The sequence below is a fragment of the Lipotes vexillifer genome, unplaced genomic scaffold (genome assembly GCF_000442215.2).
Source record: "Lipotes vexillifer unplaced genomic scaffold, Lipotes_vexillifer_v1.1 scaffold11, whole genome shotgun sequence".
Taxonomy (NCBI): domain Eukaryota; kingdom Metazoa; phylum Chordata; class Mammalia; order Artiodactyla; family Lipotidae; genus Lipotes; species Lipotes vexillifer.
The window spans coordinates 352,946-379,500 of record NW_006780364.1 but is presented as its reverse complement, the minus strand read 5'-3'; the positions used below and the strand labels follow the sequence as shown (position 1 = coordinate 379,500).

Here is a 26,555-nt window from a genome sequence, read left to right as displayed (position 1 = left end):
CTGCTGTGAGATGATATCTTGTTGTAGATTTGATTTGCTTTTCTCTAATGATTAATGATGTTGAGCATTCTTTCATGTGTTTGTTGGCAATCTGTATATCTTCTTTGGAGGAATGTCTGTTTAGGTCTTCTGCCCATTTTTGGATGGGGTTGTTTTTTTATTTTTGATATTGAGCTCCATGAGCTGCTGGCAAATTTTGGAGATTAATCCTTTGTTAGTTGCTTCATTGGCAAGTATTTCCTCCCAATCTGAGGGTTGTCCTTTCGTCTTGTTTATGGTATCCTTTGCTGTGCAAAAGCTTTTAAGTTGCATTAGGTCCCATTTGTTTATTTTTGTTTTTATTTCCATTTCTCTAGGAGGTGGGTCAAAAAGGATCTTGCTGTGATTTATCTGATAGAGTGTTCTGCCTATGTTTTCCTCTAAGAGTTTGATAGTGTCTGGCCTTACACTTAGGTCTTTAATCTATTTTGAGTTTATTTTTGTGCATGGTGTTGGGGAGTGTTCTAATTTCATTCTTCTACATGTAGCTGTCCAGTTTTCCCAGCATCGCTTATTGAAGAGGCTGCCTTTTCTCCACTGTATATTCTTGCCTCCTTTATCAAAGATAAGGGGACTATATGTGCGTGGGTTTATCTCTGGGCTTTCTATCCTGTTCCATAGATCTATATTTCTGTTTTTGTGCCAGTACCATACTGTCTTAATTACTGTTGCTTTGTAGTATAGTGTGAAGTCAGGGAGCCTGATTCCTCCAGCTCCATTTTTCGTTCCCAAGATTGCTTTGGCAATTCGGGGTCTTTTGTGTTTCCATACGAATTGTGAAATATTTTGTTTCAGTTCTGTGAAAAAACGCCAGTGGTAGTGGGATAGGGATTGCATTGAATCTGTAGATTGCTTTCAGTAGTGTAGTCATTTTCACAATGTTAATTCTTCCAATCCAGGAACATGCTATATCTCCCCGTCTATTGCTATCATCTTTAATTTCTGTCATCAGTATCTTATAATTTTCTGCATACAGGTCTTTTGTCTCCTTAGGTAGGTTTATTCCTAGATATTTTATTCTTTTGTTGTAATGGTAAATGGGAGTGTTTTCTTAATTTCACTTTCAGATTGCTCATCATTAGTGTATAGGAATGCCAGAGATTTCTGTGCATTAATTTTGTATCCTGCTACTTTACCAAATTCATTGATTAGCTCTAGCAGTTTTCTGGTAGCATCTTTAGGATTCTCTATGTATAGTATCATGTCATCTGCAAACAGTGACAGCTTTCCTTCTTCTTTTCCGATTTGGATTCTTTTTATTTCTTTTTCTTCTCTGATTGCTGTGGCTAAAACTTCCAAGACTATGTTGAACAATAGTGGTGAGAGTGGGCAACCTTGTCTTGTTCCTGATCTTAGTGGAAATGGTTTCTGTTTTTCACGATTGAGGACAATGTAGGCTGTGGGTTTGTCATATATGACCTTTATCATGTTGAGGAAAGTTCCCTCTATGCCTACTTTCTGGAGGGGTTTTATCATAAATGGGTGTGGAATTTTGTCAAAAGCTTTCTCTGCATCTATTGAGATGATCATATGGTTTTTCTCCTTCAATTTGTTAATATGGTGTATCACGTTGATTGATTTGCGTATATTGAGGAATCCTTGCATTCCTGGGATAAACCCCACTTGATCATGGTACATGATCCTTTTAATGTGCTGTTGGATTCTGTTTGCTAGTATTTTGTTGAGGATTTTTGCATCTATGTTCATCAGTGATATTGGCCCGTAGTTTTCTTTCCTTGTGACATCTTTGTCTGGTTTTGGTATCAGGGTGGTGGTGGCCTCGTAGAATGAGTCTGGGAGTGTTCCTCCCCCTGCTATATTTTGGAAGAGTTTGAGAAGGATAGGTGTTAGCTCTTCCCTAAATGTTTGATAGAATTCGCCTGTGAAGCCATCTGGTCCTGGGCTTTTGTTTGTTGGAAGATTTTTAATCACAGTTTCAATTTCAGTGCTTGTGATTTGTCTGTTCATATTTTCTATTTCTTCCTGATTCAGTCTTGGTAGGTTGTGCATTTCTAAGAATTTGTCCATTTCTTCCAGGTTGTCCATTGTATTGGCATGTGGTTGCCTGTAGTAATCTCTCATGATCCTGTGTATCTCTGCAGTGTCAGCTGTTCCTTCTCCTTTTTCATTTCTGATTCTATTGATTAGAGTCTTCTCCCTTATTCTCTTGATGAGTCTGGCTGATGGTTTATCAATTTTGTTTATCTTCTCAAAGAACCAGCTTTTAGTTTTATTGATCTTTGCTATCTTTTCCTTCATTCCTTTTTCATTTATTTCTGATCTTTATGATTTCTTTCCTTCTGCTAACTTTGGGCTTTTTTTGTTCTTATTTCTCTAACTGCTTTAGGTGTAAGATTAGGTTGTTTATTTGAGATGTTTCTTGTTTCTTAAGGTACGATTGTATTGCTGTAAACTTCTCTCTTAGAACTGCTTTTGCTGCATCCCATAGGTTTGGGGTCATCGTGTTTTCATTGTCATTTGTTTCTAGGTATATTTTGATTTCCTCTTTGATTTCTTCAGTGATCTCTTGGTTATTAAGTAGTGTATTGTTTAGCCTCCATGTGTTTGTATTTTTCACAGATTTTTTTCCTGTAATTGGTCAGAAAAGGTACTTGATACGATTTCAGTTTTCTTAAATTTACAGAGGCTTGATTTGTGACCCAAGATGTGATGTATCCTGGAGAATGTTCCATGAGCACTTGAGAAGAAAGTGTATTCTGTTGTTTTCAGATGCAATGTCCTATAAATTAAGTCCATCTTGTTTAATGTATCATTTGAAGCTTGTGTTTCCTTATTTATTTTCATTTTGGATGATCTGTCCATTGGTGAAAGTGAGGTGTTAAAGTCCCCTACTATGTTTGTGTTACTGTCGATTTCCCATTTTATGGCTGTTAGTATTTGCCTTATGTATTGAGACGCTCCTATGTTGAGTGCATAAATATTTACAGTTGTTATATCTTGTTCTTGGATTGATCCCTTGATCATTATGTAGTGTCCTTCTTTGTCTCTTGTAATCTTTATTTTAAAGTCTGTTTTGTCTGATATGAGAATTGCTACTCCAGCTTTCTTTTGATTTCCATTTGCATGGAAGATCTTTTCCCATGCCCTTACTTTCAGTCTGTATGTGTCCCTAGGTCTGAAGTGGGGCTCTTGTAGACAGCATATATACAGGTCTTGTTTTTGTATCCATTCAGCCAGTCCATGTGTTTTGGTTGGAGCATTTAATCCATTTACATTTAAAGTAATTATCGATATGCATGTTCCTATTACCATTTTCTTAATTGTTTTGGGTTTGATATTATAGGTCTTTTCATTCTCTTGTGTTTCCTGCCTTGAGAAGTTCCTTTAGCATTTGTTGTAAAGCTGGTTTGGTGGCGCTGAATTCTCTTAGCTTTTGCTGTCTGTAAAGATTTTAATTTCTCCATCAAATCTTAATGAGATCCTTGCTGGGTAGAGTAATCTTGGTTGTAGGTTTTTCTCCTTCATCACTTTAAATATGTCCTTCCACTCCTTTCTGGCTTGCAGAGTTTCTTCTGAAAGATCAGCTGTTAACCTTATGGGGATTCCGTTGTGTGTTATTTGTTGTTTTTCCCTTGCTGCTTTTAAAATTTTTTCTTTGTATTTAATTTTTGATAGTTTGATTAGTATGTGTCTTGGTGTGTTTCTCCTTGGATTTCTCCTGTATGGGACTCTCCGTGCTTCCTGGACTTGGTTAACTATTTCCTTTCCCATATTAGGGAACTTTTCAACTATAATCTCTTCAAATATTTTCAAATATTTTCTTTTTCTCTCCTTCTTCTGGCACCCCTATAATTCGAATGCTGGTGCGTTTAATATTGTCCTGAGGTCTCTGAGACTGTCCTCAATTCTTTTCATTCTTTTTTCTTTATTCCGCTCTGCAGTAGTTATTTCCACTATTTTATCCTCCAGGTCACTCATCCATTCTTCTGCCTCAGTTTTTCTGCTATTGATCCCTTCTAGAGGATTTTTAATTTCATTTATTGTGTTGTTCATCATTGTTTGTTTGTTCTTTAGTTCTTCTAGGTCCTTGGTAAACGTTTCTTGTATTTTCTCTGCTCTATTTCCAAGATTTTGGATCATCTTTACTATCATTACTCTGAATACTTTCTCAGGTAGACTGCCTATTTCCTCTTCATTTGTTAGGTCTGCTGGGTTTTTACCTTGCTCCTTCATCTGCTGTGTGTCTCTCTGTCTTCTCATTTTGCTTAATTTACTGTGTTTGGGGCCTCATTTTCGCAGGCTTCAGGTTCGTAGTTCCCATTCTTCTTGGTGTCTGCCCCCAGTGGCTATGGTTCGTTCAGCGGGTTGTGTAGGCTTCCTGGTGGAGGGGACTCGTGCCTGTGTTCTGGTGGATGTGGCTGGATTTTTCTTTCTGGCGGGCAGGTTTACGTCTGGCGGGGTGTTTTGGGGTGTCTGTGACCTTATTATGATTTTAGCCAGCCTCTCTACTAATGGGTGGGGTTGTGTTCCTGTCTTGCTAGTTGTTTGGCATAGGGTGTCCAGCAGTGTAGCTTTCTGGTTGTTGAGTGGAGCTAGATCTTGGTGTTGAGATGGAGATCTCTGGGAGATTTTCGCCATTGGATATTACTTGGAGCTGGGAGGTCTCTTGTGGACCAGTGTCCTGAGGTTGGCTCTCCCACCTCAGAGGCACAGCCCTGATGCCTGGCTGGAGCACCAAGAGCCTGTTATCCACATGCCTCAGAATAAAAGGGAGAAAAAGAAAGAAAGAAAGGGAGAGAGAGAGAGAGAGAGGGAGGGAGGGAGGGAAGGAAGAAAGGAAGAGAAAGAAAGAATAAAATAAAATAAAGTAAAAAATAAAGTTATTAAAATAAAAAATAATTATTAAAAAAAATTTTAAGTAATAAAAAAAAAAGAAAGAAAGAAGAGAGCAACCAAACCAAAAAAAAAATCCACCAGTGATAACAAGCGCTAAAAACTATACTAAAAAAAGCAAAAAAACAAAAAACAAACAAAAAAAAAAACGGACAGACAGAACCCTAGGACAAATGGTGAAAGCAACGCTATACAGACAAAATCACACAGAGGAGCATACACATACACACTCACAAAAAGAGAAAAAGGGAAAATATATATATATATATATCTTTGCTCCCAAAGTCCACCCCCTCAATTTGGGGTGATTCGTTGTCTATTCAGGTATTCCACAGATGCAGGGTACATCAAGTTGATTGTGGAGATTTAGTCTGCTGCTACTGAGGCTGCTGGGAGAGATTTCCCTTTCTCTTCTTTGTTCGCACAGCTCCCGGGATTCAGCTTTTGATTTGGACCCACCTCTGTGTGTAGGTCGCCTGAGGGCATCTGTTCTTTGCTCAGACAGGACGGAGTTAAAGGAGCAGCTGATTCGGGGGCTCTGCTCCCTCAGGCCCGGGGGAGGGAGGGGTACGGATGTGGGGCGAGCCTGCGGCGGCAGAGGCCGGCGTGACGTTGCTCCAGCTTGAGGCGCGCCGTGTGTTCTCCCGGGGAAGCTGTCCCTGGATCCCGGGACCCTGGCAGTGGCGGGCTGCACAGGCTCCCGGGAGGGCAGGTGTGGAGAGTGACCTGTGTTTGCACACAGGCTTCTTGGTGGCGGCAGCAGCAACCTTAGCGTCTCATCCCCATCTGTGGGGTCCACACTGATAGTCGCAGCTCGCGCCCGTCTCTGGAGCTCCTTTAAGCTGCGCTCTTAATCCCCTCTCCTCGCGCACCAGGAAACAAAGAGGCAAGAAAAAGTCTCTCGCCTCTTCGGCAGCTCCAGACTTTTTCCCGGACTCCCTCCCGGCTAGCCGTCCGAAGCCCGAGCCTCAGCTCCCAGCCCCGTCCGCCCCGGCGGGGCAGCAGACAAGCCTCTCGGGTGGTTGAGTGCCGGTCGGCACCAATCCTCTGTGCGGGAATCTCCCCGCTTTGCCCTCCGCACCCCTGTTGCTGCGCTCTCCTTTGTGGCTCCGAAGCTTCCCCCCTCCGCCACCTGCAGTCTCCCCCCGCGAAGGGGCTTCCTAGTGTGTGGAAACCTTTCCTCCTTCACAGCTCCCTCCCTCTGGTGCAGGTCCCGTCCCTATTCTTTTGTCTCTGTTTTTTCTGTTTTCTTTTGCCCTGCCCAGGTGCGTGGGGAGTTTCTTGCCTTTTGGGAGGTCTGAGGTCTTCTGCCAGCGTTCAGTAGGTGTTCTGTAGGAGTTGTTCCACAGGTAGATGTATTTCTGATGTATTTGTAGTGAGGAAGGTGATCTCCACGTCTTTCTCTTCCAGCATCCTGAAGCTCCTCCTGTAAAACTCTATCTTTTCAGACCCCTGTGTGGCCTCAGTAATTTGATAGTTTCCAGCTCCCCCGAGATTTCTCTTGAGTAAGTGCTTTTTCAGTATACCATGACCCCTGCCGTGCACAGAGCTGCTCGCCGAGCCTGGGCCGGGTCCCAGTGCCCGGACTCGCCCGGCCTCTACGTGGCCACGCACTGCAAGGCGGGCTCCAGCTCTCTGCCGCCTCCACTGTCCATGAGGGTGCAACCGCACCTGAGCTGCTGGGCTAGGGCGCAGCCCAGAAGTGGCAGCCTGAGGATTTTTCTTTATTGATCATTCAGTATTTTCATTTCAATTCTAAGTCATTCAGATATCCATAGTACAATTTTCTCACTATGTTATAGAAACATTTTAATGGTACTTTAATTTTAATATTTTAATGATAGTTTAATGTCCACAAAAATGGACTCATAAATCAGACAGATTCAGTATTCAAGTATACTCAAGAAGAGGTAAATGAACAGTCAAAGACTGAATTGGTTTTTTCTTCCATCACAACATCCCCACCAGCTGTTAGCAGTGCCCAGAGGATACCACTTGAGAAAGGCTCACAAAAAATAGTACTCTCCACAAAAAGGAGTCTGGAGAGTTGCCACTCCTGTCTTTTCTATTGTTTTCCTGAAGAAAGGAAGAAAAAACTAGGTAGTATTTAATGAGTACCTTGGGTGGGTACACCAGTCCTTTCACAGATATTAGGAAGCATGGGTCTCTTTCAATACAAGTTTTCAAACTGCTCTAGGATTGCATGATTCCTTAGGGAAATGAAATACCACAGTGGTGAGTGTCATGCTATCCTTCACTATTGTACTTCTGCCAGCATCTAAGAAGATAGAGCCAGTGGACAGCTTTGGTATCAAATAGCTAATGTAGGGCCTTGGTGGCGCACAGTATTCAAGTATACTCAAGAAGAGGTAAATGAACAGTCAAAGACTGAATTGGTTTTTTCTTCCATCACAACATCCCCACCAGCTGTTAGCAGTGCCCAGAGGATACCACTTGAGAAAGGCTCACAAAAAATAGTACTCTCCACAAAAAGGAGTCTGGAGAGTTGCCACTCCTGTCTTTTCTATTGTTTTCCTGAAGAAAGGAAGAAAAAACTAGGTAGTATTTAATGAGTACCTTGGGTGGGTACACCAGTCCTTTCACAGATATTAGGAAGCATGGGTCTCTTTCAATACAAGTTTTCAAACTGCTCTAGGATTGCATGATTCCTTAGGGAAATGAAATACCACAGTGGTGAGTGTCATGCTATCCTTCACTATTGTACTTCTGCCAGCATCTAAGAAGATAGAGCCAGTGGACAGCTTTGGTATCAAATAGCTAATGTAGGGCCTCCCTGGTGGCGCAGTGGTTGAGAGTCCGCCTGCCGATGCAGGGGACACGGGTTCGTGCCCCGGTCCGGGAAGATCCCACATACCGCGGAGCGGCAGGGCCCGTGAGCCATGGCCGCTGAGCCTGCGCGTCCGGAGCCTGTGCTCCGCAGCGGGAGAGGCCACAGCAGTGAGAGGCCCGCGTAACAGACACACACACAAAAGTAGCTAATGTAGAGGAAGAAACACTGGGCAAAGAATAGACAAAAGGGATTTATGCCCTCAGAAAGAAAAGAATGACTAGAAATCCTGGACTATATGAGATAGAGTGTGTTTAACAATCAGTTCTACTATGTGCACCAGTTTGGAAAAGGAAGAAGGGACAAGGTTCTAAGATAAAAATGAATAAGGGCACAAAAATATCCACACTATCCATGTCCCCTTAAATGTGTTAAATAGGATGGGCTCTTTCTTCAGCTGTATTTGGAAAGTTGAAAGTCACAGGATACAAGATGTAGTTTTAGTGACCACTTTTGGTTAACTCCATCCATGCTAATAAACAAATAAGTAATAGTAATTAATTAAGGAAGCCAAGAGTTATTTTCACTCTGGGACCAACGTTTGTAAAAGATTTGCAGAGGAGTTAATGGGAGTTATTTGCTTCTCAGTCACAGGTGCCAGCTTGGAAAAACTTGTTGCTAGCTATTGATACATCCAAACACAGAGAAATATGCAAGCAAAATTTGATTAAAAAGTTGGCCCTCGGGGTCATTGCAAAGCTCCAAAGAAGGCAAGTTTGATGGCTTCAGGAAAGATTAGTTCTAGGGACACCATAATCTCTGTCATAAAATATCACGTGCTGGGCCTGCTTCCAGAGTCCTTCCTCTTAGAGAGCCTAACCTGAATAAGAGCTACAACAGTGGTTTGTGATATATAACTTAACACATCGAACAAGCTTTTGTGTCTGAATATATGAGAAGAAAACGTTTGATGGAACCCATAGCACTGAAATCCTTGACATTCAGCAGTGTGATCTCCAACTCCTACAAAGCAATTTTTTGGAACATTGTTGAAAAACCAAAATTGTTATTTTCACAGTCTCTCCTGGCAGGAAGAAAAAGGAGAGCAATCCTCAGGATAGGCTGAACGTCTTGTCCGCATGCAGATCTGGTGCAAAATTCGAAACCTATGGTCATGGAGCCTCGCAAAGATTCTAGACCAAACGCCTTGACATCCATAATCCCTTAAAGCTCTCTCCTTTGGCATGTTTCTAAGACAAAAGCATGCATTATCCTTGCCTACCTGTGACCACTGATAAGAGCCAATGTGACTTTTTTTTCTTTCAGGTTGTACAGGAGGAGATCCCCATTCCTTCCAGCTTTGTGAGGCTGAGTTACCTAAGCAGCCGCACCCCCGGGTATAAAACCCTGCTACGGATCCTTTTAACACATTCAGCCATTCCCGTGGGCATGATAAAAGTACACCTCACAGTAGCTGTGGAAGGGCGACTCACACAGAAGTGGTTTCCCGCTGCAATTAATCTTGTCTACACATTTGCTTGGAACAAGACCGACATCTATGGACAGAAGGTTTGGGGCCTGGCAGAGGCTTTGGGTATGTTGAAATAATTCTGTGTAAATAGCAGTGTTGTGTTCACAAAACTAGCTGCATATTAATTCGTATTTGGAATAATTACGGGTTTTCTTCTATTTGAGGGATCTAAGGCACTTTTTCATTTAAACACTCCCTTTGGGCCTGTTTAGAGTTCCCTTTTGACACATTTTTGCTTCAAAACGATTTTAGTTCCTCTTTCATGATGGCTGCATACCAGTGGAATCACACAATATCTGACTTGTAACTGTCTCCAGAGCTGAGTGTTGCCTTCTAACTGTGACCTTTGGTGTGGCGTTCTTCAGGTCATGTTTTCATATTTGGCATTTAGACTGTCATTTCCACTTAGAAAATACAAAATTTTAACTTACAGGCATCTCCACGTACTATCTTTTATGTCTAGGATAGTTAGACTCCATTAACTTGTTACTGTGGTAGGTTAAATAAAAAGTCATCCTGCCTTCCTAGTCCTTTTGACTTTAAAACCTAGAATCTTACAAATAGCGGGGACCTTAAGAGGTCCTTGGGGGTCTGTGATCTTCAGATATTTAATTCCTTCAGACAAACGGCATTTTTTAAAAATGAGACTGAGACAGATTTGCCAACTTTTTATTTTGCCAAGTAAGAATATTTTTTAGAGGAAAAAAAAAAAGCCCCTACAATCTACTGTTGCCTACCAGTACCATAATTTCATCAAGGAGGAATACCTTAGCATCAAAAAAAGGAATAGTCTGTCTTAAGAAATGGTAGTAAACAATCTAATACTGATGCTCAGAGAGACAGACAGATAGGCAGAGAGACACCGATGTCTTTATTTCTCTCAGTCTGTACAAGACAGTGAAAACTTCCTAAGAGACCTGGCAGGTCTTCGGAACCACGGTTGGGAGCCATTGACTCTTGTGCCTTCAGGCAGTAGCTCATGGAAACCACCCTTGGACAGATGAGAAGACTATTTTTAAAGTTCTCCAGAGGAGATCTTTTCATATTCTCCCTTGGAAGTGTCTATCGTGGTATAATTCGCATATAACTGACCTATATTTCTTAGACTACAGTGTGTCGATTTCCTCTCTTTCTTTCCAGAGGGAAGCATAGGGAGGGGAATTAAAAAAAAGACTGGTGACTCTTCTTTGCCCAAGAGACCCTCATATATTTAAATAATCAACTCATCTCTGTTGGGCTTTATTAGAATGCAAGGACCATGGAGTGGTTCAGATTTCCTCAGTTAGTGAGGAATTATTGTAACGACACAGGGGAAAGTAAGGAAAGAACAAGAAAAGGCATCAGCAGCCTCAAAGGTGGGCCTCATCAAATTACAGCCTGGCTCGGGATACATTGTAGTCCTAGAAGATCAGCCTCTGCTCTATCAGCTGAGCAACAGCTCTAGTTGTCCCCTCTGCAGCAAGAGTCCACTGCTTCCCACCATGGTGACCCAGCCATAGTGATGACGGAGCTCATCACTTCTCCTGTGGTACTAACTACCCTCTTTTTCTCTCAGCTCTTACCAACTCCATGATCTGGTGTCTTGCTCTGTATCTTGCATTCAGATCTCTCTTACAATATTGGGTTTTGTCAGCCAATCACCATGCAGTAGAGAACATCCGAAGGCAGAGCTCTACCGTTAGGCTAACTATCAATGAGGTCGCTGGCCAGCCTGTGGAGTCCTGCCCAATCCCTAGTCCAGTGAGTGTAGTGATGAAGAGAACAACTCTGGAGCCAGACTCCCTCCCTGAGTTCACATCATCCCTTCTCTACTTACTAGCAGCTATGCAACACTGGGTAAATTACTTAATCTCCAAATGCCACAGTTTTTCCATCTATTAAACGGGTATCATAAAGAGAATGTTACAGGTTATTATGCTATGAGGATTAAATGAGGTGAGTGAGCGCTGGTTGCTGGTATGGTCAGCATATTGGAATCACAAGGTATAAAGCATGGCGCCTATGCAGGTGTTTGTTGCCTCAGCTTCTCTAATAAGGGAGCTGTGGGCTTAACAGGTAGGTACTGTGTTAATTATGCTCCATTTGCCCTCCCAGACACACACACACACACACACACACACACACACACACACACACAGTCTCTTCTGTGACCTTCTCTGTGCTTTGAAAGACTGGCTTCTATGGACCACATTGCCTGGACTCCTTTGCTCTCTGGCTTCCCTCTTGATTTGGTCAGTGGATGGCACCATCAGGAGACAGCAGGATGGAAGGAGAGAGAGGTCAGGGTATTTATCCCTCTCCCTGCTTCACTGCAGTTCTGGCAGTGACTACACTGGAAGATGGGAGCTCCTGTTGAGTAGCCCTTCCTCCAAATCCCCAAGCTCTCTCTGGTCTCCTGTGTCACTCCCTCCCCTTACCCCTCTCTGCAAGCCCAGACGGCTTCCCAATGTTGCCAGTCCCTGGGTGGGTCACGACCCTTGTTGATTCCCTTCACCCTGCTCACACTTCTTTAAATAGTCCCTTCATACAGCTCTTTGCTGTGAACACTTCTGAGTGTGATATCTGACTCCTGCTGGGAGTCAAATATCACAGCCTGGCTGATGCCTCCTCAGAGCCTCATATTCCCCTCTCCAGGATATTATCCTAAAGCCTTTGCTTCACTAGAATAATCTAAAATTCCTCTAACTTTTCTCCATAGGGCTTTGTTTTCCAATTCTTTATGGCTTTCCTCAGAACCCTTGCCAAGTTGTGAGATTTGGGGGGTTTTTTGTTTTTATTTTTTTACTTTTTTCTTAAGTTGTGACACTTAGCAATTTACCCAGTACTCCGATAAAGAGCTGACCAAGACAGTGTCTAGCAGTCATTTCTTGCTAGGGTTCACATAAATGCAATTCAGCCTGACTTTTTAAAAAAAGTAAAAGCTTTATTGAGATGTAATTCACATACCATAAAGTTCACCCATTTAAAATGTACCATTCAGTAGGTTTTAGTATTATCACAATGTTGTACAACCATCACCAACATCTAATTCCAGAACATTTTCATCCTCAGCCCACAAAGTAGCCCTATAGACACTAGCAGTCACTAGTCACTCCTCCCTCCCCTCCAGGCCCTGACAACCACCAATCTCCTTTCAGTCTCTATGGATTTACCTTTTCTGGATATTTCAAACAAATGCAATCATATAATATGTGGTCTTTTGTATCTGACTTCTTTCAGTTGACATAATGTTTCCAAAGTTCGTCCATGTCATAGCAGGTGTCAGTCCTTCATTCCTTTTTATGACTGAATAATATTCCGTTGCACAGATATACCACGTTTCATTTATCCATTCATCAACTGGTGGACTTATGGGTTGTTTCCACCTTTTGGCTATGGTGAATAATGCTTCTATTAACATTTGCATACAAGTATTTGTTTGAATACCTGTTTTCAGTTTTTTGGGGGATATACCTAGGAGTAGAATTGTTGGGTCATATGGTAGTTGTCTGACATGTTGAAGAGTGGCCAAACTGTTTTCCACAGTGACTGCACTATTTTATCAACCTCACTTTATGCATAAAAATGTGTTATACATCTTCCTTTTAAATACTCCCAGTGCTGAAGATTCTAAAATTTTCCTCCTTGTTGTAGTTAAGCACTCTTAATGACTTAGTTTCTGATATATCCATGGATGATTGAATAAACAACTAAAACACAAAGAAAAACAAAGATGTTCTGGTATACACACCAGTGATGAAGGCTTCATCCATATTGTTTGCCTATGGATGTTGTTTTACTTCCTATTTCTACAGTTAAGTTCCTGGTCAGAACTTGCTCCAGCATTCTGACTATAAACATGGCCTTAATTAAAATGCTGAAACATATATTGTTGGTTCCTTTTTAAGGCTAGTAACAGTAATAAAAGCAAGAGAAAATTGACCCACTCAGAAATATCCAAGGGAGAGGGAAAAAATGTTCCTCGTGGTGTTTTATGTGTACTTAAGGGACATTTTTTTTTAGAGTAGAGAAAGAAAATTGGCAAGGATCCCAAGGAAAACAGCCAAAATAATTTCAGGTGTGGTACCTAAGATGGAATATGGATTATTTACCTTGGAGGAAGTGTTCCTGATAACTTAATCATGGTTAAAGGGATTTTATTTACTACCTAGTCTCCATTTCCATCTCCGTGGAGACTAAGGGAATTTTCTTGACAGTGGTAAAGCATTAGGATGAGTGGCAGAATGAAGATGGACAATCTACTTCTCTGAAGATGGATTGTGAGTGCCTTAAGAATATAACAGACAATAAATAGTTCAGGTGATAAATGGATGGAGACAAAGCGATCAAGTATGTTGCCATTGAATTCACACCTTAATAGATACGATTGAATCTAAACAAAGAAGCAAACATTTAGTTGTACTCCTAGCCATATTTTTAAATCACTTAACTGATGTTAGAAGAAACAGACTAAATTTTGCACCAGATATTAACAATGGTGCTATATATGACACTTCTCAGGTTTGCTTCAAATTCAGAAACTCTAGTATAGGCTTTTGGTAGGAAGAATAATAGCCACCACCTCCCAAAGATGTAAGTATATTATGTTACATGGCAAAAGATAATTAAGGTTACAGATGGGGTTAGGGATGCCAATCAGCTGACCTTGAGATGGAATGATTATCCTGGATTGTCCGGGTGGGCCCACTGTCATCACAAGGGTACTTAAAAGTGGAAGAGGGAGGCAGAGGGGAGGTCAGAGTTAGAGGATAGTATAACTATAGAGGAAAGGCACAGCAAGCTGCAGTTTTGCTGGCTTTGAGGATAAAAGAAGGGAGCCAAGGACCAAGGAATGTGGGTGGCCTCTAGAAGCTGGAAAAGGCAAGGAAATGGAGCCTTGGGGCCCCCAGAAGGAACTCATCCCACTGACCCCTTGATTTTAGCTCAGTGAGACCCTTTTCAGACTTCTCACCTCCTTATCTATAAGATGATAAATCTGTCTTGTTTGAAGCCTTTAAGTTCGTCATAATTTGTTACAACAGCAATAGGAAACAAACCTTGGCCACTATTCTTACAGTCCCAGTTATAGCTAGGATTTTGATTAAAACTATGGCTTGAAAGGTCTCCCACTCGTCTTCCTTCCCATGCCAGTTAAATATGAACCTCTCCCACCTGTTTCTGGGTGATGGAGAAAGAGATCAGATTTAAACAAGCTGAATTTGAAATGATGGTGAATATCTAAGTTGAAATGCCCACTTGGTGTGAAATGTGGGACTCTTGTTTCCCCCATGGCTCAGCTGTGGGAAATTGGTGTGATCTCTAAGGCCTGGAGTGTCACCAAACAAGAATAGATTGTTGAGAGACAGGCAAAATGAGAAAAGGAGTACTTGAGATCCTAGGGTATCCCACCAGTTTTTACAGTGACACAGATTTTGCAACTAGAGGGATAATACCAGAGTGAATAAATGACCAACAGAGGTTGTGTGAACTAATTCCTTGGAGAAGTATCAATGGCAGCTGATAAGATTGATTAATCCAAGTGCAATATTGATCAAGTAGAAGAAAAAGAAAATCTCCCTCAGGGTTGCAATACAAAAACCACAATCACTAGTTCATCCGGCTTAAAGAGTTTGGTGTCTGATACACAGACAAGACTTCCCTGCTAAAAACTCCATGTGAGCATTTGAAATAATTTGCCCTTAGTACTTTATTCTCTGGCTCTAAATAAGGTATGATGTCTGGAAATCATTGTATATTATTTGGTTTCTTTCCCAACTCTGCTGCTTGCAAAACAGTGTAAAAGAAAAATCATTTTTAAGTTCACAGTGCTGTTAAAATTCTAGAGACGGCTTATTTAATTTGACAAACTGGCTTGTTCAGGGGCTCTGATCTGCATCCATTATATGAATTTTGTCAAAATAATTCCCTATGTCCGCCTGTGTCCACATACCTTATCAATATATAATAATGCATTCTGCCTGGGCTTCATTTTAATTAAATTAAACTGCAGTGGTTTGGAGTCCTGGAAGTGCAGGAAATCAGCCATCCGCCTTTAGTAGCACTGCTATAAACAATTCTATTTTTCTTCAAGGTTATTGGCAACAACAATTGCATAATTATTTAGTACAGTAGTTTGGCAAGAAGGAGTGGTGTTTCAGGGAGAACTAGACTTCCTAAAGGTTCACGACGCAACGGAGTCTGTCTAAATTGTGTTAGAGAGAAACAGGGGAACATTAATGGTAATAGGTGCTAAGCTAAGTTTGCTTTGTGCACACAAAACATCCCCAAGAATGATGCTTTAGTGTTCATAAATTTCCCTTCAGTAAAACCTAAGCAGGCTGGGCAGCCACAAAAATAGCATCCACTGAATATTTCGATAATAAATGGGTAGTGCTTTACAATTTACAAAGTTCTTTCACATACATTTTCTCATTTTGATCCTTATAACATTCCTGCCTGATAGGTGTGGCACGATGAATGCCATCTTCGTGTTACAGAGCGGGAAACTGAGGTTCAGAAACAACAAGTGACTTGCCGAAAGACCGTTCCAGAGCAGGGATTCAAACTCAGGTCTCCCAGTCCTGAGTTCTGCGTGCCTTTTACTGCTGCCTGTCTTCACTAAAGGGGCCAAGCCACTTTACTGAGTACCCAATTCAACGCCCCAGTGGCTTTCTGTCAAAGAAGCTAGCAGAGATAATAATCTTTCATCATTTCTCTCCACTCATGAATTCGTAATCATTAACTGAGAGCAGGGCTGTTTTATCCATTCAGCTTTATAGGCACAGCACCAAGGATGTGAGTTTTTCAAGGACCTACAAAAATCTTCACAACCTGAAAAATAAATTTATTGGCACCAAAATGTGCAAAGAAAACCAGGAATCAACATTAATAAATCGTTTAAATAAATGTCTGCAAAATGGAGCATTATGTCAGCTTGTCAACTCCAACTCAATTTTCACACTTACATGTGAAATGTGTTTAATGTTGGATATGGGTTGTGGGTTGTATCCATTTTAATATTTCTGATAAAATGTGAGATCGGCCCTCCGAAGAGTACCTAGAGCTTACCAGAGCTTAAATGACCCTTGATTGACACTCTGGTAAGCAAGTGGTCTGTGCCCATTTCAAACTGCTGGTCACACCCAGTATTAGACTGTGAAATCCATTTGGTGAGTCAATCAATATTTTTTAATGGAATAAAATGGAATGGAATGGAATAGAACATAAGTGAATAGAATAGAATAGAATAGATCAGAATGTAAAACTATGAGGAGAGTATGGTTTTGGAAAACTTCCTTTCACTTATACGTACGTGTGTGTGTGTGTGTGTGTGTGTGTGTGTGTGTGTGTGTATCTTTACATGTGTGTTGGGTCACAACTGAATGACTTTCAGGCATAAGAATTTGAAAGCCATTGGCAAGGTAATATAGTCAAGAGACAGAAAAATTAAATGATTTACCAAACCATATGGTTTATTTTCCAAGTCAGCATTTATGACTGTTCTTTCCTCCCAGTCCCCTCTACCAACCCATCTCAGGGCATTATGGCGATATCTCTTCAAGATTAGGTGACGATATCTATAATTTGTCATTCAAACCAATATACTCTTGAGAGTGAAAGAGGATGCTGTTAACAATAGCATAACTGGATACTGTTTTGGGCCAACCAGGATACATGGTGCTTCTGCTTCAAGGTTATCCCTAGCTTCCAATCCTTATACCTTAAATTCAGAGCAAATAAAAGGTTATTTATTTAAAGCACTTCTGAATCATGGGTCTTTCCCTTAATAGGTGTGATCTAGCATAGAAGTAAAAGGCACTTGCTAAGAAGTGACTGGGTTTGAGCTCTGGTTCTGCCATTTACTACTAGTCAGATGACCTTGGACTAGTCACTTCACCTCTCTGAGTCTATTATCTCATCTATCAAATGGGAGTAAATATATCTTCCTCATGAGCTTGCATGAGTCTTCAAATTAGGTAATACACACAAAAATGTATTGAACTGTTAGGTGTTATGCAAATGTAAGGTGGTATTATTTTAAGGAGGCCATGGATGAAAGTTCCAAAAGGCAGGTAACCCTTCAGGATATGGCCTCTCTGACATGACGAATTATCCTGCCCTGTGTAATATCCACTGTGTCTGCAGTGCTTAGCAAATCACCTGCCTGGCACATAGAACTGCTCAGCGAAGGTTTGCTGAGTCATTAAATAACCAGCACCTTTCTTTCCATTACAGTATTGCATCCCCGTTAATCAATCACATTGTTTCAAAGGAAAACTAGTCCATTTTCAAGGTGAATCCATTTCCTAAACCCCCTCCCAAAGAAAAATGCCTAAATACTGCTAGAAGATAGTAACCTTTTGTTTTCTTTTGTACTGGGTGAGGGGCGGGGGAGCGGGGAAGGGGAAGGGGCTGTTCTTCATTTGTTTTTTTTTGTTTTTTTGTTGTTTTTTTGTTTTTCCGGTACGTGGGCCTCTCACTGTTGTGGCCTCTCCCGTTGCGGAGCACAGGCTCCGGACGCGCAGGCCCAGCGGCCATGGCTCACGGGCCCAGCCGCCCCGCGGCACGTGGGATCCTCCCGGACCGGGGCACGAACGCGCGTCCCCTGCATCGGCAGGCGGACTCTCAACCACTGCGCCACCAGGGAAGCCCCTTCATTCGTTTTTTTTGTTTTTTTTGTTTTTTTTTCTTGCGTTATGCGGGCCTCTCACTGTTGTGGCCTCTCCCATTTGCGGAGCACAGGCTCCGGACGCGCAGGCTCAGCGGCCATGGCTCACGGGCCCAGCCGCTCCGCGGCATGTGGGATCTTCCCGAAACGGGGCACGAACCCGCGTCTCCTGCATCGGCAGGCGGACTCTCAAGCACTGCGCCACCAGGGAAGCCCCCTTCATTCGTTTTTGATGCACTCCCCAGACATTGACTGTCTAGCTACCCTGACCTTCTTTCAATCTCCCAAAGATATGAAACCTCAAAGCCTTGCCCACATGCCATGCTCTCTGCCTAGAATGTTCTTCCCTGTTCTTCATGAGGTAAACCCCTTCTACATGAAGAGGCTTTCCCTTGTCTTCCCATTCCAACTTAAATTCCTTTGTTACACTGTCTCATAATACCCTGCACTTTCCCACCATAGCAGTTATCATGATTTGTGTGTGTGCGTATTGTCTTGTTTCATATTTGGCCCTCTCACTAGAATGTGAGCAACGTGAGCTCTGCTGGCGGGAGTGCTATCTTGTTCCGTCTTGTTCATTCTCACATTCCCAGTGCCTGACAACAGGAGGTACTCATTAAATACTGTGAATTTGTTCACCCTGCCTTCTGTGGTACACAGGTCATCTGGGTTCTGGGTTCGCTTTTATGCAGCTAGGCTCGGACAAAGCATAAGCATAAATTCATAAGGTAAGTTGTCAGTGTACAGGACCTCTTGGCCGAAACTCTGTGTGGCTACCTCACTCCTGGATGCTTTTTACCTTTTCTACCTGTATTTTCTCTTCATTCAACTACTGTGTCGCTTTTAGCACTATGATGTTTAAACTGGTAGGGTTATTTTTGTAAACTGGTAAGGCGCAGATCCTAAGTAAAATATTACCAAATCAAATCCAGTGACTCATTAAAAGGATAATGCGTCATAACCAAGTACCGTAGAGTGTATTTTAGGACCTCAAAGATGGTTCAGCGTTAGGAAATGTATTGCTAGAATTTACCACCTCAATAGATTAAAGGCGAAAACTATGTGAATATCTCCATAAGTACTGAAAAGGCACTTGGTAAAAATTCATCACCTGATTCTGACACTCTTAGTAAGCCAGGAATAATAGATAAACAAAGCATTTCAGGCCACTGGGCACTGTGTCAAATTGAGGAGTCTCTGGGGTTATCTTATCCTATGAGAAATCACTAGAGAATAGGAAAAAGTAGAAGTCATTCTGGGAGCAGGTACCCGTTCTCAGTAGATAGCATTTTATCTGTAGTTTTTGTCTATTGTGGCCGTGGTCTTCATTTGGTTTGTTAGGCCTCTCGTCTTTTATTGTTGTTGTTTTATATTAATCTACTATTTTAAAAGAATGGGAAATATTTCTTGTTCTATTTAATGATTTCTTTTCAATAAGAAGGTTTCGATCTTGCTGTTACTTACCTTTTAAATGTGATGAAATTATTTTTAGATGTTCCTTGAGTTCATGAAGGTAACATAAATTTCTCACACTGACTGTCAGACTACTTTTAATTATATATTGCCTTCATAAATGCAACCATTATGAATTCTGAAGCCTTAGCCTGAAGCTGTTGAAAATCATCTGCTTAATCTTGTCATATTTTGCACATCAGATTCATTGCATGGCATCTTTACCCTGGCTATTTAATGTCAGTCTCCTATCGCAGCCCTTATAGGTGAATGTCACAGTCACTAAATCGGGTGTCAGGAGTGCTGTGGCCCGCCACCTTCTTGCAGTCCCCGCATCACACTAATGCTGCTGCTCTGATAAGTAGAGTGTAATTCAGTTACTATTTTTCTAATGTCAAATGGCTTTGGGGGAGCAAGCTGCCGTCTTTCTTTATAAGCCAGTAGAATAAAGTCTTCTTTATAAGCCAGTGTTGTTGCAAGATGACTAACAGTGAAGTCAGGTGCAAATCCTGTGACCAGAGGACGGCGTCCTCTACAAAAGAAGCAAGGCTATCTTGACAGTCAGTGACTCTTGGTTAAGGAACATCCCATTAACATCTCTGTGCCAAGGTGAGGGAGAGAATATCGGAAGACAGAAATCCAGACGGAATTAAGGGTGTCACAAGAGAGGCAGTCACATGGTTCAGAGAAAGTATTCTGCCATATTAACGGCTCTTTCTCAACTGCCTTCCCAATATGTACACACCAGCATGGGACCACTACACCAGCCCCTAGGAAGTATAGCCCGGGACCCCCTCCTTCCCCACCTATCTCCACTCACTGCCAGACCAGTCTGTCCTCCATAGCGCCTCTGAAATGTTGATGAATAATTATTCTTTCCTTCCTATTACACTGTTCTTCCCAGACCCCACTCCAGAATGCCGGAGGCTGAATCCTTTGCCTACGCCATGCTGTGTTGACGATCAGATGTGATAGGCACCAGGCCACCTGGGAAGTGGTAGTGGGTCCACTCTGTTTATTTAACTGAGACTCAGCTGTCACAGTACCAGGCAGAGTGTAATGTCGGGGCTCAGCCTTTTCAGTGCCAGCCCCTGAGTAGCCCTTTTTCCCCCATATTTAATTATATGAAAAAGAGTAGGCGTTCAGTGCGTTACAGTCTGCTTCCATGAGAGGAAGTCTAGGATTGGTTGCTACTGTATTTGCCAGTTCCTTGTGCATTTGGAGAGCAGCTCAGCTCCGTGGGGTGAAACGTCTGCCTTCTCATACACCGACTGCAAGTTCCAGGATTCTGTTAAAGCGGCTGCTGTCAGAAAGAAACCTTGCCTTGTTACTCTGAGCAAGGAGCCACACACAGCCATTCTCATTAAAGTCAGTTGGAATTTTGGACAAGTCTTAAGTATAAATCATAACATTATTAGCTCATAGAGTTTTCTCAAGAGAAAGTAAATCTAATAAAAATTAGAGGGAACTTATTAAGTGGCCGCCTTGTTGCTGTTTGCTATGACTAGGGGAAAAAAATAATATAATTGTGGGGTTTGCAGCCAGTGCACTTTTTTGTTGTGGCCTAGAGAGCAATTCAGACATGAGGGGGTGAAGAGGATGTCTCATTACCATTGCACTGAGGATACTTTATATAAGCATCTCCTGCCACAGAGTTGGGAGGATCTTTGCTCCTGAGAGGGGAAAAAGCAGGCTCCAAACCACCATCGGAGGTCACCAGGGCACACTACTTATTTGCAAAACTGCACAATCACCTTCCGGAGAAGAGATTCTAGGGGAGCACATCAGGCTTCCAATGTATAAGAGGCAGATCCTGACAATAGCAGGGAAGGAGATGTGGCTTTAAGGGAACTTGTAATCATTATCGTTGTGATTATTTATTAATCAAGACTTTTAAATGTTGGCAAGAGAAGCAGAAACTGTGTTATTCTTCACACCAACATGGCCCTAAGCGTGCTTTCTCAGCCCCTGATTTTTCCAACATGAGATACAGTGCTCTCTTTGGCTTTTGGGTTTGATTCCCCAGCTTGAACTGATCAAATGCAATCTTGAAAGAATGCACTTTAGAATCATAGAGTGAAATGCTAAAGGGGGACTGTAAGAATTACCTAGTACAGCAGTCTTTGATCTGAGATCTTTATTTAGACCTCAGGAGATCAGTGAACCCCCTAGAATTATATATAAAATTTTGTGTGCATATGCGTTTTTCTAGGAGGAAGATCCATAACTTCTATCACATTCATAACAAAAGGTTCGCTGACCCGAAAGGGTCTAAGAACCACCAATTCTAGTCTATCCTCTCCCCTCCTCCTTTGTTACAATGAAGAACAGACTCCCGGAGATGGAGAATAATATGCCTGCAACCACACAGCTAGTTAATGGCAGACCCAAGAATTGAAGTCTCTTCTGACTCTAGGTCTGAAACCAGTTATTTCCACTATACCAGAGTTGTTTTAGCAAAGCATTGGGGACATGGTAAGATATCAAGGAGATTGTAGACAGCAATGATTTGTGCCATACGTGTAACCTGAACTAGATTTACCTTTGAGATCCTCTTCACCACTGAAATTCTGTGTTTCTGTCCATCTTAATAGAGAACAGCATTGAACCAGATGATCCCAAACTAATTTCCCTTTAGAAATCATTTCCACTGTATGATTAGTCTTTCCTGCTTCCTATTGATCTCCCTTGCTAATAGTGCTTGGTTAGGGCTAATACTAAAATGAGTTTGCATTCCAAGAGTCTTCACCAGCTGATGGCAGGGTAGAAGGGCATCCCCATCAGGACCAGCTACATAATTTTCAGGGCCCAGTGTTAAATGAAAATACCCAGCCTCTTGTTAAAAACGTATTAAGGATTTCAAGACAGTGACAGGAGAACATTAAACCAAGTATGGGGCCCTTCTAAACGTGAAGATGGTCCTGGTCCCTTTTAAAGCTTTGATGGAGGGGGGACAAAGAGAAGTCAGCCTGTGGTTTAAAATTGGCCACAGATGACCCCCCCCCAAAGGTAATGAGTTGTATATTCACAATCATAAGGGCTTTTTGGCTTATCTGTGCATGTGCTTGCGCACACACATGCACATGCACACCTAAATCAGTTGGACTGAAATTACCATATTTTCTCTTCTCCTAATGCCCAAATCCAAAACCAGTCTGCTTGAATTTTTCCTCTTAGGACCTATTGCACTGGCATTGTTTAAGCACACATTTTCATTACCAGTTTTCATAACCAGATGACAAAGAAAGAAATGAGTTCTCCAGGGGCATCTGAAGAGTCAGGTAGAGGCAGGTACTCGAAAGCAATGGCACACGACCAGCTAGGGATATTTTAAGCTGCCAGAAAGGGGGAAAAGCAGCTAGCTTTGGGCTATGCAGTGTAATGAGCCAATACTCTCAGGCTTAGAACATTATGAGGACACAAAGCATTTTAAATTCAAGAATTGGAACTCTGGGGTTCCAACAGGTAGGCAGATTTACCAACTGAGAAAATGGTTGGGACTTGGTATACTTGAGTTCTACATATTATTTCAGTAGAGCAGAGGCACCCAAGTTATCACATTCTGCACTTCCCATTTTAGCGCCATACTGGGGTTCCCAGTTTAATGCACGACATCCGTGCTTCAAAAGGGTTGGAGCCAAATGTTGGGTGATGTCCCACTGGTTAGAAACCAAAGTCTAACATGCACAAAGTGGAATGTACACTCACAGTGCTTGTAGCACTCTAAGCAAACTCAGACTTCTTGGCAAACTAAAGGCCAGTTAGCATGGGAGAAAATATAAATGGGCGAATCGATTTTTATTAGTCTCATGTGTAGTCAGTTCTTGTATAAGTGACCCAGTACTCCAAAGCCAGCTTCCTAAGTGCATTTTGCACTCCAGAGAGATCAGAAAACAACTTTCCCTGCACTTCTACTACAAAGGTAAAGAAAGAAATTGTATCACCACAGCTTAAGCCTTCAGGGAGCTTATTTCTTCAGTTTTACAATGCAGCCTTTTACCCAAAAGCCCATACTAAAGCTTGATGTCCAAAACATATGGTGCATACCTAATGACAGCCTCAGTGAGTCACTCATTCATATATTTATCCAATATGCACTGACTGGTCACTTTTGGATGCCCGATGCTATGCTAGGTGAAAAGTATTTGTGGTCAAATTTCAACCCAAATCAGAATTCAATAGCAGATGTGTTAGCCAGAGGCTTACCAACCAGTGCAAAAGTGAAGCAAATCTTTTTAAATGTTCTAATGTGTTATTAACTCTTTGTTTGCAGTGTCTGTGGGATATGAATATGAAATGTGCCCCGACTTTATTCTCTGGGAAAAAAGGACTGTTATCTTACAAGGTTTCGAGATGGATGCTTCTAACCTAGGAGGCTGGTCATTGAATAAGCATCATATTTTGAATCCTCAAAGTGGTAAGCACATTTTTTGATATTTATTAATACTATTTTCCTAATGCTATATACATATATATGTAATACTTATTGCAGAAAATTTGGAAAAGTACAAGGAAAAAATACTTATAAGTCCACCACCTAGAGATGACCACATTATATTTCTTTTCAAATGGATCTGATTTCAAATTAGTGCTAGTAGAGTGAGACCTCTTCACAAAGTAATATGAAACTGGGTTTTAAGAATCATCTGTCGGGGCTTCCCTGGTGGCGCAGTGGTTAAGAATCCGTCTGCCAGTGCACGTGACATGGGTTCGAGCCCTGGTCCAGGAAGATCCCACATGCCACGGAGCAACTAAGCCCGTGCACCACAACTACTGAGACTGCGCTCCAGAGCCCAAGAGCCACAACTACTGAAGCCCGCGCGTCTAGAGCCCGTGCTCTGCAACAAGAGAAGCCACCGCAATGAGAAGACCGCGCACCGCAATGAAGCGTAGCCCCCGCTCGCCGCAACTAGAGAAAGCCCGCACGCAGCAACAAAGACCCAATGCAGCCAAAAATAAATTAAATAAATAAATTTATTTTTAAAAAATCATCTGTCATTACTGCGCTATCCCAGGTGATTAACCAGTTTATCTGACATTGTAACCAACTTCTAAAAATTGGAATAATATTTGCCATATTTCATACGATCTAAGACACCATCGATTATAAGTACACCATTATTTTATGGAAAACGCTGTCAATTAAACAGTGACACACATTGATTGCAAGATACATACTTATTCCAGAGATGTGAAAATAGGAAGCAAAATGTGCATCTTAGAATTAATGAATAATCTAAGTGATACAGTTTTCAAAGGGTTTTAGTGAACTCTGTCCCATTTTAAACACAACAACCCTGCAGTGTGGCCTTAACCCCATTTAAAAATCAAGACTCCGAAGCTGAGTCACGTTACTTTCCCCTAGGGCTCACAGTAAGTGGCCAAGAGCTGTCCATGTGCTCTTTCTCTACGCCAGTTTTTTATCCACATAAATGTCAGTACATGCGGTAAGAAGCTAGGGGTAGAGTAAAGGGACAGTAATGGGTAATAGAGGAAAAGAGGTAAGAGGAACGCAGGGGAAGAAGAGAAAGAATTCTGGGAAAAGACTACAGCTCTGGACTTCACTTAGTTTTAAGCCTCCTAAGTCCTGGACTTAGGAAAGAGGGAAAAGCAGTGAGAATCAGGACACTCTCATCTTCAACCTTTGCCTTCTTTGTACCACTTTTCCTGCTGTCACTTTCTCCTAGTTTGTAATTTAAATGTTAAATAAATCAGCAGAGGAGACCACAGGTGGCCCTTAAGTCCATGCTTCTCTCAGACAAACTGATTTTGCTACCCTGCTTATAAATGCTTCATCCAAGTCACTTCACCTCCTTTTGCTGGGAAACCAATCGTTGGTGTTTCCATCCTGCGTCATTTGAACATCTACTGGTAAGTTTTCACTGTGAAATCATATTCCTTTTCATCTACAGAGGCAGATTCTGACCAACCTTTAGTAGAATGTGTACTTTGGGTTATTTCTCCAGGACTGGGGAAATGAATGTGTATATGAGGCAGCCACACCCTTCCATCCAGCTGCCCTTGTATCCCTCTTACCTTTGTGAAATTGCTGGCTAAGGCCGGGTTATCTTGTAAGGCCATGAACTGACCAAGTGAAATTTTTATTATCACACCTATGGTCTTCTTCATTTGCACCGTAGTTAAATCAACCAATCCAACCAGCCACACAGGCTGGGGAATTTTGATCGGCAAAGCTAACCAGGTTTGCTTCAACCACAGAATGAGACCACCTACCAGAGTCCCAGTGTGGGCCCTGAAGATGGAGTCCATTGCTATATGCCCTTGTTATACCTCCTTCCTCCCCATTCAAGGAAGATCCTAAATTCCACTTTCAACTATTTGTTTTTATAAGAGCAAAGATTCAGGCACGGATATAAAATGTCAGCTTTTTTTCTGTTGTCAAAAGGAGAATCACAGTTTTAAAAGTATAAAAACGAAAGGGCAGATGCCACTTATTAAATTATTAGGTTTTTTGTTTTGATTTGAAAGAGTTTGACATTTTAAGCAGCCGTTTCTTTTCCACTCACTTTTATTGGCTTGTATGGATTGTCTCTTTCAAATGCCTGTCATTGACATTAAACACAAAGTGGAAATGACCTCAATCCAGCCCCCAGCTGTGTGCTCCCAGTCCTATATTCTCTTACCATTTGCTTCACCCAGGTTTAAAAATTCAGAACAGAGGGGAGCCATTCAGAAAGTTGGCTTTAGGGGCCCCCCTGATTTCCACAGATGTGTCCTCTTCACCCCTAATTCACCAGTAATTGGTTTTTAGGTAATAGGTACCAAGTTATTTCTGGGAATCTTTTTAACAGCTTTACTGAAGTACAACTTATACACCACAAAATTTACCCATTTTAAGTGTACACTTCAATGCTTTTTAGTAAATGGTAGAGTTGTGCAACCATCACCACCACAGAGTTTTAGAATGTTTTTATCACCCCCAAAAGATCCCTTGTACTCACCCCAACCCCACTAAATCTACTTTCTGTCTCTTTCTGAGAATTTTATTCTGAGAAAGAAACCTTACTTAAGATAGACTTTTTTAAAAGGAAGATTTGTTCATTTTATCATCTCATTTGTAGGCACATTGTATTTCTAACCAAGAACTGGTCACACTTGCCAGGAAACAGATCTGAAGGCAGCTCTGCCAGTGCCTTTCAGCCTGCCCTTGGACACGAACGCCTCTCTTGGGACATTTTCAGAATCTAAATCCCACCCATAAATGCAGTTTTAGAAGCAGGAAT

The 26,555-nt window shown here is 41.8% G+C and overlaps 1 protein-coding gene across 1 annotated transcript in view; it reads left to right on the top strand.

The window, feature by feature from the left end:
- TENM1 (teneurin transmembrane protein 1) overlaps positions 1-26,555 on the top strand; it is a 193,159-nt gene that overhangs the window by 40,958 nt on the left and 125,646 nt on the right. The window contains exons 7-8 of the mRNA XM_007453447.1: positions 9,008-9,275; positions 23,585-23,728. Coding sequence (XP_007453509.1) covers positions 9,008-9,275; positions 23,585-23,728 — 412 coding nt within the window. The remainder of the gene's footprint in view (positions 1-9,007; positions 9,276-23,584; positions 23,729-26,555) is intronic.